The sequence below is a fragment of the Zea mays genome, chromosome 2, assembly GCF_902167145.1.
Source record: "Zea mays cultivar B73 chromosome 2, Zm-B73-REFERENCE-NAM-5.0, whole genome shotgun sequence".
In the NCBI taxonomy this organism is placed as follows: Eukaryota; Viridiplantae; Streptophyta; class Magnoliopsida; order Poales; family Poaceae; genus Zea; species Zea mays.
The window spans coordinates 45,161,289-45,175,243 of NC_050097.1; the positions used below are offsets into that span (position 1 = coordinate 45,161,289).

The 13,955-nt window shown below is 44.2% G+C and overlaps 1 protein-coding gene, 1 long non-coding RNA gene and 3 other non-coding genes across 5 annotated transcripts; 4 read left to right on the forward strand and 1 right to left on the reverse strand.

Moving 5' to 3' along the window:
- Positions 1-350: 350 nt before the first annotated feature.
- LOC100276827 (uncharacterized) lies at positions 351-6,654 on the forward strand. Its single transcript, NM_001150536.2, has 5 exons — positions 351-666; positions 772-845; positions 1,704-1,833; positions 3,099-3,404; positions 6,087-6,654. Exons 1-5 carry the CDS (start codon positions 547-549, stop codon positions 6,354-6,356), a joined length of 900 nt encoding a protein of 299 aa, NP_001144008.2. The 5' UTR covers positions 351-546; the 3' UTR covers positions 6,357-6,654.
- Positions 6,655-8,520: 1,866 nt separating this feature from the next.
- Positions 8,521-11,694, forward strand: LOC103646371 (uncharacterized). Its single transcript, XR_002267542.2, has 4 exons — positions 8,521-10,282; positions 10,442-10,627; positions 10,754-10,795; positions 11,279-11,694. It is a non-coding gene; the product is annotated as an uncharacterized lncRNA (long non-coding RNA).
- On the forward strand, positions 8,931-9,021 carry LOC111591058 (small nucleolar RNA snoR1). Its single transcript, XR_004856821.1, has one exon. It is a non-coding gene; the product is annotated as a small nucleolar RNA snoR1 (small nucleolar RNA).
- On the forward strand, positions 9,254-9,353 carry LOC111591060 (small nucleolar RNA snoR31/Z110/Z27). Its single transcript, XR_004856823.1, has one exon. It is a non-coding gene; the product is annotated as a small nucleolar RNA snoR31/Z110/Z27 (small nucleolar RNA).
- Positions 11,695-12,824: 1,130 nt separating the features above from the next.
- Positions 12,825-12,897, reverse strand: TRNAR-ACG (transfer RNA arginine (anticodon ACG)). The gene has a single exon. It is a non-coding gene; the product is annotated as a tRNA-Arg (tRNA).
- Between the last annotated feature and the right edge of the window lie 1,058 nt (positions 12,898-13,955).

Here is a 13,955-nt window from a genome sequence, read left to right on the forward strand (position 1 = left end):
GTAAAAACTATAATAGCAAGCAAGCAACACTCTCACAGACTACTGATACATTCACCAATTGATAAAAATTATGAAGTAAATAAGGAATAACAAGTTTGTTGTTCGTTTATAAAATAAAATGACAATATGCACTAGGTTTGGTCGGGTTTAAAAAACCCACGGGTTCACGGGTTTGGGTACTATAGGAACAAACCCGTACCCACAAACCCGCTGGGTACAGATTTATGCCCATTAACAAACCCATGGGTATGAAAATTAACCCAAACCCGTACCCTAATAGGGTAAAAACCCATCGGGTTTCGGGTTTTGGGTACTCATTGCCATCTCTAGCATGGATGGGTACCACCAGTACAGCCAGTGGCAGGCAGCGGTGTCACCGGCAAAAAAATTCGAAACGAGCGGTGTCTGCCTATCACTGCCATTTCGCTCGCGAAGAAATCGCGAGGGGAAGCGTGCCGAGCTGAGCAGGCAGGCGGTAGTGGCCGAGCGAAAGCATCCCCGATCTCAACGTCTCGTAGTCGTAGCTGCTGCCTCTCACTCAGGGCAATGGAGAGGGCGGTGCCGGTTCGGAAGCCGCACACCAGCACGGCCGACCTTCTCTCCTGGTCGGCCACGGCCCCTGACGCATCTGCCTCGCCGGCCGCGTCCTCCCGCCCCAGCCTCAAGGTTTGTTGTTGCCTATTGATACCCGCCTCTTAGTGTGTTGTGAATTGATTGCTCATCTGCTTCTGCGCTATGCGTCTGACTTGGGGGGCGATGGTATGTGAGCAGCCGGCCGCCGGGATTACGCCTGCGATGTTCGGCGCGCCGGTCACCGAGCAGGAGGCCGAGGATCTGAGCAAGAGGTGAGATCTGGGGCATCCCCTCCCACATTCCGTGCTGATCGTTGTTGTTTAGTTACTAATCCGATTCCGATCTGATCTACCGATGCGTATCTAAGTGTGCGTGCGTGCTCTGTTCCACTGTTCGGATGTGTGCTCCGGCCGATCCAGTCGATATCTCATTTCAAACATAGCAAGCCTGGTTGCTCTGGTTCTGGCGAGAAAGCCATTCTAGAATGGATGGGGTTTACCGAGGAGTGGCAGCTGCATGTTTCAGTGCTTGCGACACCTTCCCCTGGTGGTTGTTGGAGAGCAGTCGCTTGCAAGCGGTTGGTTCATGTGAAGGCTGGACCGTGCGCGTGGGGTACGGTGCACGTGTGTGACGTTGCTAGTGTCCAACTTCATGGCATCAGTGGTGTATTGTAGATGGCGCTAGACTCCATGTTTTTAGCACTGTCTGAAAGTTATTTCAAGGATGCAGATCGCAAGCGCCCGATTTGAAATTTGGATATTTCAGATTCATGATGTGATGGCAGGCTGTGCGCACCGACTCCTTTATGTAGGCGGTAATGGTATCACTGCCTGTTTAACATGTTGTTTCTTTTAAAAGTATCAACATTTTTGTTTTACATTGGGGGTGTTGCAAAAATTCAGGAACCCGTGACAAACCTTGTGTACGTTTCTTTTAGAAATTTCTTTTACATGAAAACGTGTACCTGATAATTGTGTGATGGAGTGCTTGCGTTGGACGATGGTAGACAAATAGCTGGAGATGCTCTAGTATATGTAATTTTCAGCATTACTTCCAAATTTATCTCTGGCACTTCTTCAGAGATAATATATACTGTACTGAACACTGACCTTCCTGTTGACCTATTATAGTGAAAGGAAATTTTGCTCCGGATCGAAGTTGAAAGAGATGAGTGGGAGTGGGATTTTCGCTGAGAAGAGTGAAAATGGTGACTCAGAGGCTTCAAATCCTGATAACAAGACTTCCTTGAGGATGTACCAGGTACTATTCTTATTCAGATCCTTCTACTGAAACCTATTCTCCCCTTCTTAGCATTACTGTGCTGATCCATCTATCGGGGAAATGATCCCCGGACCCTAGGGTCCACTAGTCAGTAGAAGGCCAGGAAAAGGTTCGTCCTGGAAGGACCCGCCCCTAGTTAGTCTCGAGACACCGAGCCCAGGGTCGAGCGAGGCGGAGCCGAAAGGGGGTCGGACGGATCGAGAGGAAGCCAATCGTGTGGATTCCACGCCTGACCCAGGACTGACCCACACTAATTGCGCCTGACACCGAGTCAAAGAGGCAGAGTCGGTCCACCTTCCACTCATGACCTACAGGCCCCTAAGCTTGCGGCCCACTCATGACCTATCGAGCCTAGGCCTCAGTACACTTGCCGCCTACAGAACCCACAACACGACGAGCCGCGCCGAGACCCAGGCTATGACGACCATGGGTCGTCGCGGCACAGAGACGGTAATGCTGGTGTCGAAGCTTTTCGCCGCCTGTCATAAAGAGCACGACCAGGGAAGCCCAGACGACCGAGGTACATACGGACAAATGTAGCTTTACCATGGTAGAACGCCCCGTTTTACCATGGAGTAGTAGCTCCTTCCTTGGGAAGCTACTGCCAGCCGCCCCCAACCTTGGCCTATAAAAAGGAGGAGGTCGGCCAGAACACAGAGGATGGACGAACATACATGCACACACACGGACGACGAGACGAAGACTCGGAGGCCGGAGCCAAGGCGTGAACCACCACGACGTCCAAAGCTTCCTGTAGTCTTTAGGTCTAGCCACATATAAGAGACTTGGGAGCTCCTCCCTCTCTCGCACTCTTGTAACCCCTATTACGAGCATTGAACAAAAAGATGTCGGTAGCACGGGCCGCCAAAGACTCGATGTAGAGACGTTCTGCCCGAACCAATATAAATTTTGCGACCATTGAGCACACCATCCGGACCACGGAACGCGCACATACAAATTTACTTGTCGGAGATAGTTCAAAACACCGACACCATCTCAATACATATTATATGTTTATATGGATGGAATGACAAGTTGATGCTTACATTTCTGTTAAGGAAATGCACTACAACTGATATTTCAAAAGAACTGCATCTTCCAGAGCTTATATTTCTCACATTGTGCTAAGTTTAGGTTTATGTAACTTTTATGCTTGACTATGGATTTTGTATCTTTAATTATCTTGCATTGACTGATTTGATATCACAGAACTGTTTTCTATGTGATTTGACTTTTCATGACAGCAAACTGTGACTGGAATAAGCCAGATTTCATTTAGTGCTGATGGAAGTGTTTCACCGAAGAAGCCGTCGTCAATACCTGAGGTGGCTAAGCAGCGAGAGCTTAGTGGTACCCTGGAAGATGCTGATGCTAAAATCAATAAGCAGCTTTCTGAAGCCAAGACCAAGGAGCTTAGTGGGAGTGACATCTTTGGTCCGCCTCCTGAGATTCCTGCCAGGCCATTGGCTGCTCGTAACATGGAGCTACAAGGAAATGTCGATTTTTCACTTCCACAGCGAAGCGTCCACACATCAGTTAAAGTATCAAATGTAAGTGACATTAGAAGACGACCCTCCTATAGTTTTTATGTACATTTTATTTATTTCTTGGCTGCATATGACCTACCCATTACCCGATCAAAAGCATAATGTTGGAAAATTGGCTCTTCATGTCTTTAAATATGCATGGAAACAAATTTTGACTCCAACTTTATATGGTTTGTACATGGATGGACATTGGCAGGCTAGTATTTCATTTTTGTGCAGTTATTTGCATGAAGTTTATTTATTTTATGTTCAAATACAGCAAAAACAACAAAGCATTTTAGTTCCAAGCAATTTCGGGCAGGCTAGAGTTAAAACCCAATAGAAACCATAACTCAAGGTTCAAGCACATGGGTAACTGTTTTTCGTGTACTTCTGTTCAAGGCTATATCTTTGGGTACATTCCTTCCTTTTAAATCTTCTTTTTCAGTCTCTTTGTATGTCAACTTTGGTCTTTCGCTGTCTCTTGTCCCATTGCTATTATGCTTTAGGATTCCACTATGCATTGATGCCTTTGAAAGTCTTCGTTGGACATGTCCAAACCATCTCAACCGATGTTGGACAAACTTTTTTTCATTTAGTGTTACCCCTACCTATCACATATATTATCATTCTGGACTCCTACCTATCACATATATTATCATTCTGAACTCAACCCCTTCTTGTATGGCCACAAATTCAACGACCAACACAATATATGTATTTTTGCAACACTTATTTGCTGAACATATATTTTAGTATGTCAATATTTTGCACCATACTTTTAGTTTCCTATAGTCTTCCACCATAATTTTAGTTTCCTATTTACTCATGTCCCACTTTCACCAACTACCAGTACATCGTCCGCAAAAAGAATACGTCGATAGATATTCCCTTACATGTTTCTTGTGACCTCACCCATCACTCACGCAAAAAAGGTAAGGTTTCAAAGTTGACTCTTGATGGGCCCTGTTTGGTTCCACAGATTTAGTCCCTGTGACACCGAATGTTTGAATGCTAGCTAGAAATATTAAATATAGTCTAATTATAAAACGAATTACACAGATAAGAACTAAACGATAAGACGAACTTATTAAACCTAATTAGTACATGATTCACTTATGTGATGCTACAGTAAACATTTGCTGATCATAGATTAATTAGGCTTAATATTTTTTTTCTTGTCGTTCATTATTTAACTGTGTAATTAGTTTTATAATTAGACCATATTCGATACTTGTAATAGGCATTCAAACATTTGATGTGACACATACTAAACTTTAGTCCCTGGAACTAAACACCCCCTATTATATTCGAAGAGTCATTTTTCTCCATTACTTGTTCTAACTCTAGTCATAATATTGTTGTACATATCTTTAATGAGTCTAACGTACTTCGTTAGAACTTTATGTTCATCCAAAGCACACCATATAATATTCCTTGGTATTTTATTGTAAGCCTTCTTCGGGTCAATGGAAACCATGTGTACGTCCTTCTACTCCCTATGTCGATCCATCACTTGTCTTATTAAAAAAATGGCTTTCATGGTTGACCTTTTGGGTATGAAATCAAATTGGTTTATAGAGATCCTCATTATTTTTGTCAGGCATGATGCCCAATAACTCTCTCTCTCATAGCTTTATAGTTTGGCTCATCAACTTATTTCTCAATAAATAGTATACCTTTAAATATCTCTCTTTTTCTTGTTGATTGATATCGATATACTTCTCCAATCTACAAACATCTTGTTTGACCAAAAAATATGGTTAAATAACTTGGTTAGCCATACAATAGTTGTCTCTAAGGCATCTCCATGCCTCAACTAGGAAACCATGAGAGCCCATTGTTTTACCGCCCTTCATCTTTTCGATGTCTCTCTAACCTTAGGTCAAGTAGTGTCTATGAAGAACAACTTTTTAGATATTTAGGATTAATACTACAGAGAGACAAGGATATTGAATTATTGATGAAGATGTTAGTCATATAGTCAAAGTAGAGTGGATGAATCAAAGCAGTGTGGATGAAGTGACGTCAAGCATCTAGCGTTATATATGACAAGAGCATACCATATAAGTTATTTGGCAAATTTTATAGGACGACGATTAGACCTGACAGACTGACACCATACCCGGATCCCCTCCTAATCCTTGTTTTATGTTCAAATGATGCAAATATTTGAGTTGCCAGCTATTTTAATACAACTTTGTACTGCATAACTGGTGATCGCTTTTTTATATGTTTCCATGAATATGGTACTGTGCTTTGCATACCTACATGCTGAATAGTGAATACTTTGTTAGATTACAGTGCATGCTTCTGCTTTTTGTACTAACAATCAAATCTGTCTATGGAAAATTGTCTGTCTGAGAAATCGAGAATTCAAAGGTGGGCTTTTGGACTATTGCTTGAATCGTCTCCTCTAGCACGATAATATTACGGATATGATATGCTTGAGAGTTCTTTGTACCATTATATATAGGATAGTGCAAAAAGGAAAATAACAAAGAATGTGTTTGTACCTTCACATGAAATACACTAGCTAGGCTAACATCTCTGCATACAACAACCCCCCATGTTTACTCGATTTTGTTCTCATATGGCTTGATATTCTTAGGAATACCATTGTATTCACCCAAAAAAGGTAGTTTGTTTTTCATCGTGTTAGCATGAATATCTTGCCCTCTGAATCTATGTAAAATTGTGCTGCAGCCTGCTGGAGGTCCGAGCAACATCTCATTCAGTGAAGAGCCCGTAGTGAAGACAGCAAAGAAAATCCACAACCAGAAGTTCCAGGAGCTGACAGGTAACAACATCTTCAAGGAGGACGTCCCTTCCTCAGCCGAGAAGTCTCTGAGCTCTGCGAAGCTGAAGGAGATGAGTGGCAGTGACATCTTCGCCGATGGAACGCCAGCTCCCCGAGAATACCTCGGCGGCATCCGGAAGCCCCCTGGTGGCGAGAGCAGCATCGCGCTGATCTGATTGTCCTGGACTGCTTTAATTCGGACCGGCTGTAGCTCCCATCGCCACTAAAGCTCGCAGAGAGTGCATTTCTCGACCTCTCGATTCTCCATCCGTGTTGGGATCATAATTTATGTTGGGTATCGTTAGTCTAATATAATGTAGAGTCAGCAGAATCTGACTCGTATCGTCTGATACGCTGGTGTGTGATCTCGCATCTTTTATTGTTGCGACATTATTATGTTATATATTTGTACACCCGAACCGAAACTTACGCAATAATTAAATTTTGGACTCATTTTCAGGGATTATGGCATCATAGGATGTTTTACTTGTGCTGTTGTTTGACGCAAAAGGTCCATACTCGTCTTCTATTTGCAACACCCAGTCGATGCTAAGGGTGAAATAGTATATAAACGCCAAAAATAATGGTGAAAGAGTAAGTAAAAACAAAAGAACCGACATCCCAGTTGATGTTAATGGCAAAACAGTATATAAGTCAATAATAGGAAGCATATATAAGTGAAAAATAAGATCAGGGTGATTATATGTAAAATAGACTAATCCCTACTACTCTATACAGGGGCGGACCCACAGGGGGGTCCGGGTGGGCCCTGGCACACCCTAAGCTAGGCCCACCGGGGACCCCATCCGGCCATCCGTTCGCCCGTTCAGCCGACGCCTGACGTTCCAACTTCTCCGGTTCTCCCGAGCGTTCGGCTAATCGGCTTCCTCTTCCCAGTTCCTGGCGTCTGGCGAGTGCGCTGTGCCTGTGCGCGGCTGTTCCTCAGTTCCTGGCGGCTGGCGTATGGCCACAGGCCACCGGCGTCTTGCAAGGCTGCAACAGCATCTTGGCATATCGCTCGCCTGGACGCCTGCTCGGTCGGCTCCAGAGCCTTCGGTCCTGCAAAGGCTGCAAGTCTGCAACACATCTTGCTCAGTCTTAAGACTTCAAGCAACCACATCTTGCAACGGCATCCTGCAAGGCTTGCATGCAACGCCTACTGCCTGCGCTCACTAACGCTCGCGTGGAGGTGCCCTTCCCAGGGTACAGGTACGCAGGAACATCGCCCCTCTCGGTTGATTCACTGGTGACTAAAATATGAAAAAGCAGTGAGATATTGTCTCTTTTTTTCAATCATGCTGCAAAGAAACATAAGTTTATTGTGTCGACACCTAAAAAACAAGAGGAAGAGAGGATAAATGAAGAAATTGTGAATCCAATGCCATCTGCACTACCACCGCCAACACTTTATGATGTCAGTCGTCTTCCACATGATCCAAGTAAAAGACAACATATTGCAAGCTACCATGCTAATGACCATGATGCAATTCGAAGAACATATATTATTATTATTAGAGGTCCATTTCAACCACATGCACATGAATTTCCAAATAGGAAAATTGGAGATAGAGATCACCATTTTAATTTTGTTGCGGCACACCCTATATAAAAATCCTAGGTCCGCCACTGACTCTATAAGCACGGTGTGTAGGCGTCCACACCGTGCACCGTTCTGCCTCTCGCCCCCGACCACCTCCCTAAGCATCCCGGCAATCTTGCCCGACAATCCCGCCCAAGATCGCCGCCCAAAATCTCGTAGGGCCATCGCATGGTCGTAGCGCCCCGCGATGCTCCTAGCGACCCTAAACCCACCCCAGTTCCGCCGTCGCGTTACTCCCCCATCCCGCGACCAGCCGCCCCTGCCCCCGGCGAGACATTTTGGTGGCCAGCACGAGTTGGCCTTCTTCTCCGACTCCAGCGACGCCGCCGGCTCCCGCCACCCCATTCCCATGCTCATCTTCCTGGTGGGTACGCTGGCCCAAAACCTCGTCCAGCTCAAGGAGAAGCCCGCTGCCTCCACCCCTGATGGGCGCGTGCGCACTGCGGCCCTAGCGGAGGCGTTGCAGATCCTGCAGGAGCAGGCGGCGCTCGCCTACCTCTGCGCCCCGTCCGAATCGGATAGCGTCGTGGATTTGTTCGTCGGGCAGTGCCTCAGTGGAGATGGTGGATGATGGCGGTGGATCTCGTCTGGTTCGGATCGTTGTCGCCAGCCAGGTAAATCTGACTGATTCTTCTCCTTACCTGCTTCTCCTGGTGTGGATCTCGGCTCTCGACGAGTTTCAGGGGGTTGTTTGTAACATCTGACAAAATCTGTGGCGGCTGTTTAGGTGTTGGATCCGTAGCGGCGACGGCGACCATGGATAGGAGCATGCTCGACGACCTGGATGGCCTCCCCGAGGAGGACAAGATGCGGATGGCTGCCATGATCGACCAGCTCTAGATCCGCGACAGGTTCGTGCCATACCAACTCGAGCCCTCGCGCTTGCCCCCTACGCCACCTACTTGAGCCCTCGTGCTAGCCCCCTACGCCACCTAGCCGTTCGCCGAGCGTCGAGTCCTCCCAGCCGCCTCCCGCTCGTCGCGAACTGCAGGCCTCGGTCATCCGGCGGTGTTCTTCCGACCTTTCGTACTGTCGCTCATGAATCACGTTCTGTCATGAATTTGTATGCAGTAGCTAGAACTAGAATGCCTGCGAATTAGTCTGCCTTCTGTTTTTATTCATCGGAGCCAGGTTACGATATGGTGGTAGTAGCTGTGATGAGCACTGCTTTCTTCTGACACCTCTTGTATGAGCAGAGACTTCGTTCCCTCCGTTGAGCAGATTCAACAACTCTTTGAGCTCCTCCCTCGCTTTTTTTCTGAGCTAACCTGGCCATTTGCTCCGGAATTTAGCATTTTATTATGAGTTTGTGAGATCGTAGTTCTTTACTTTTTCTTAGATGACGTCGACTGTGTTGTGACGAGCTACTCCTTATTTCTGACACCTTGTGTGAGCCTTGAGCAGACTAGCAACTCTCTGGATCATTAATTTCGTTTGCTATTCTTGATATTCCCTTTGTTTAATTAGTGAATTTGCATCAGAGGATGAAAGCTTGAAACAATCTTAGGACACCTTCTGACACAGCTCATCACATCACGCTGTGAATGAGAAGGCAATTCTTGTCTTTCTTTCTTTTTCACTGGACAGACATTTTATCAGTAGCAATAAGATCCGATTGATGCTGCATCAAAAGCTTGTCATACAGACATGATATTATTGAAAAAAACATCTGTCTTACATATGCATTGCAGGTAACGTTTTCCCGCCTAAAGCTATTGTATTATTTCTTATAAATTCCGACTTCATTTGCTTGCATTTACCACCGGAGATGCACTTGTGATCAATTCATTTTTCATTGAATTTTCCTTTTTTATACATTTAGTTTTCGTAGTAAGCTGCAGTTTTCATACTACTCAATGAATATCCCTTCTGATTTACAAAGCAGCCTAATTATGTGCACGTGTTAAAAGAACTAATTTCTGGTTAATTCCGACTTCATTTGCTTGCATATACCAGCTGCTTAGTTTATTCATTCCAAACAGCACAAGTGGCCCTGGATTTGAATAAATGTGGGGCTGCTAAAGAAACAGACCTTGTTTGATGTTGGTGGAGGTTAATTTTAACAATATGGCACTAGGCACTTCGGCAAACTCTGGTCTGTTTCATCACATACTGAATGAACTTCGAGTCTCTCTTGTCATTAAGTGTTTATATTTAGAGCTCTATTATTTTAAGGATTTCTCACCTATTCAAACTCACTGTTCTAGGGTTATTCCTCCTTGTTGATAGCAATGTGTTCTTGTGACGACGAAGAGGCACTTTCCAAATGTATGAACCTAGGTGCATGCTTCCATGTGATGAAGCCACTAGACAGAAGAAGCTTCAGTATTCTGTGGCACCAATCACCGTAACACAAGTCTAAAAAGGCAGCACCTCAAGGATCGAGTCTCAATAATAGTACCAAAAATAGAATGGTTTCACCATCTACTGAAAAGCCTAAGGAAGTGCTTATTCTAGAGACAAACAGTTATATGTTCCTGAAAGAAATGGACGGCAAGAAAGGTTTGTGGCCCCCATACACTTTAGAGTACATGCGTGAGTGACCGCCGCTACAATTTCTAAAGTCTTGTGTTGATTGGGTTGCTTAAATTTGCTGTACTCCGTGCTTTTATACTGAACCATCAGTGTTAATGTGCTATGCCTTTGTGTTCTTGTTGGTAGGATCTATGGAACGAGTTCACGACGTCAGACTTAGCGAGAACGATGCAGGTTAAGGGGTGGGTATGTGTTGTTTCAGCTGAGTTAATTGGGGACTGGTTGTAGGCGGAGATGTTGGTGCTCTTCTAATCCCCCACGAGGTTCGCCCTATTCAAGGTGCTCCATGAGGGGAAGCTCGACAAGGTCGAGGTGAGAGACCGCCACTGCAATTTCTAAAGTCCGGTGTTGATTGGGTTCCTTTAATTTTCTCTATTCTGTGCTTTTATATTGAACCATCAGTGCTAATGTGCTATGTCTTTATGTTCTTGTTGACAGGATATATGGAAGGAGTTTACGGCGTTGGACACGACGAGAAAGGTTTGTGATCCCCTTACACTTCAGAGTGTACATGCGTTTTTTCCGAAGTCCCAGTGTCAGTGTAGTATCAGTCACAACATGACATTATGTGTTTATCATTTTGAACAAATGGTACCGATTTAAGTATCTAACTAACTCTTTTATTTAGTTGGAACATTGTGGACGTAGCCACTAGATATGGACTTTTACTTTACTTAAGGTAGCTTACCTGGATATGTTTCATAACGTGTTTTCTATAAGTCGTTTCAAATATTTTGCATTTCAAGCTACAAAATGGCAATAGATTTGTGTTGCTATTTCATGCTGATACCCATTATATGCACATATGGATTAAGTCACTTGGAAATCATTCATACTATTGCCCCTAACAAACGTATTATTTTTGTTCAAATGCAAAATAAGGAATAAGAATAAAACTTGTTCGTCGCTTTTGTACCTTTATTAGTTTTTTGTTCTGATTAATAACATTGAACTTTCATGTAGGTGGTTGAGCTAGGCTTTCAACAAGTTTGAGAACACATCTGACACCCTATCGGCCAGAGGTAACCCTGATTATTGATAGCAAGCCTACCAAGGATTTGCACAAGCTCTTGTAGAAACATTGTGACTTGTGAGGGTGAAACATTAGCAGTAGCCGAAAATGGTTCAGTTCTGGATTTGTATTTATTTGTCGCAGATGGAAGTGGTGTCCCTCCTGGAACTGTGCCTAAAATATGTAAACATGTCAAGGATCTGGTATGGTATGTATGAATGTATTCTTCAGTAACATATAAATCATAGACAACATTTTAGTAAGTTGATTTCTTTTACAAATACTTTTTGTTTTGGTTATTCAAAGCAACATTTCACCAAACGCCATGTAACAGAAAACATTAATTGTTTCATTGTGTTGCATTGTTCGTGAGACATTGAGGTCGATAATATATGTTCAGCCTATTCAATTTGCTTTAATCTGTACCGGCTTCTATAGTGTTTTGTCTCTATGAATGACAGTTGCAGCAGTCCAAATAACTGGCTTTAATCTAAAGCGAATAGCCTAGTTGTGTTCGTTTTTATGTGATTGTTGTGCACTAACATTTTATCGAATATTTTGTATGTCGTTGCTTTAATACTGCCATTTATAATTTTGTAATGGACCTTTTGCATATGAAAATTTATTTATATTCCTTTTTACTAGGGAGATTTACAACAACAACATAAGTGAGATAATACCTCCTAAACTGGGGAACCTGACTAACCTGGTCAGTTGTATATTCCACTCTTTTTTATTAGTGAATAAAGATATCCAAAATACCTGAAATGCACTACCTCTACTTTATTATTTGGTTTTTATGATGAAAACTTTTTCTTTTCTGGTTTTATTGTGACTGTAGTATAAGACAGCATGGGCTCTCTCGAATATTGTCTCTGCGGAGGACGCCATTGTCAGTTGTAAATATTGGTGGTATATTAGGAAACAAATTATCCCTATTTGAGTTGCGCACATATTTCATGTTATTAGTGTGAATTTGTGAGATATTGAGTTTGATGATATATATGTTGTTCATTTTCATGTGATCGTAATGCACTAACAGTTATCGAATAATTTATACGCCGTCGCAACGCACGGGCACATACCTAGTGTTAAGGATAAAACAGTACATAAGTAAAAACTAAGAGTTAAATAGTAAATAAATAAAAGGAAAAGAAACGATCCCACCGGAAGTTCAAACTAAAGGGTTAAATAGTAATTAAATAAAGAAAAAGAAACTAAGAGTTCGAACTAAAGCATTAAATAATAAATAAGAGTAGGTGTTAAAATAAAAGATTAAATATTAAATAAATAAAAAGGAGAACAGATAGACCAACAAGTCAATAATAAGGGGTATATATAATTTAAAAATAAGATAAGGATGGCTTAAGTAAAAACTAAGGGTTAAATAGTAAACAAATAAAAATAAAATAAATATTCCCGTCTAAAGTTTTAAATAGTAAATAAAGAAAGACAAAAAGAAACTAAGGGTTCAAACAGGAAATTAATAAAAAAATACGACTCTGCTGGGGATCGAACCCAGAATCTCTGGTTCCGTAGACCAGCGCCTTATCCATTGGGCCACAGAGTCTTTGATGTAAACGTCTTGCCTAAAAACATACTAAGGCTTAATAAAAATGTTACTGTAAGAACTGAGCCCTCTTAGGCACGTGTTGGTCATCAGGGTCCTCGCCGGCCCGTCAACGGTAGTATTGGCCGTCGGCTGCACGAACCGTCTCCATAGTACCAGTGGCCTCGAGCGGCATCCCCAGATAGTTGGTCTCCGGTAGTAACGCCACCACGAAGGCGGTCTCGCGCTCAGTCGATCTCATCAGCCTTCCTTCTCGCTAGATCGTCGTTCGGATCGAAGAACGCAGCGGATAACCAAGACCTTTTGCATCCTTCACCGCGGTGACTCGATCGTCAGCTACGCAATCGTCTCTAGCTATTTGTATACTAGTATGCATGTCTTGTCTTTTTGTTTGTTGGTTCAGTTATTCGTCGAGTCGCTACAAATAAAACGACTTAGCTATGCAAATGGTAGACAACGGGTTGAGGAACCAGGATGCATGAGCAGATAGTAGCTAGGAGGGAGACCCTGTTGCCAGACAATGGGGTGTCGAGAAAGAAGATTGCCCTGGGCTAGCTGGCCGGGCCACGGCTTCCGATCCTGCCATCATATATATTCATATCGGTGATTCGATTCGATGGCCGATCTTCGCAGCTCCGATCCGTTGCCTTTGAGGACCCAGGTTACAGTGGGCAGCACATACTGCAAGAGTGTTGGCATGTTCACGTCGACCTGGTGTTTCCATGCGCTGGCGTGCGCCGTGTCGGGCGGGTTCAGCTGGGCGTGGCGTGGGGGGCGCGCGCGCGCTGTTCTGGGCGGTGCGGTGCCGGGCGAGAGGGCATCCGGTCCGTGGGGCGCGGCGCTCGGCTTTGCGCAGATGCAGAGCTTCCTGCTGACGCTGCGCTGCGCCAGCTCAAGCACCCCATGCACCGTCTGGATCAGTGGATCTGGTCCCGTCGGGGAGTCCTGACCCGTGACCGGCACGCCGCGAGATGCGCGCGTGCGCGGTGCAGTGCAGTGCAGTGCAGCGCAGGCATCGATCCGTTGGGCACGCAGGCAGCTAGCATCGTCACGTACGT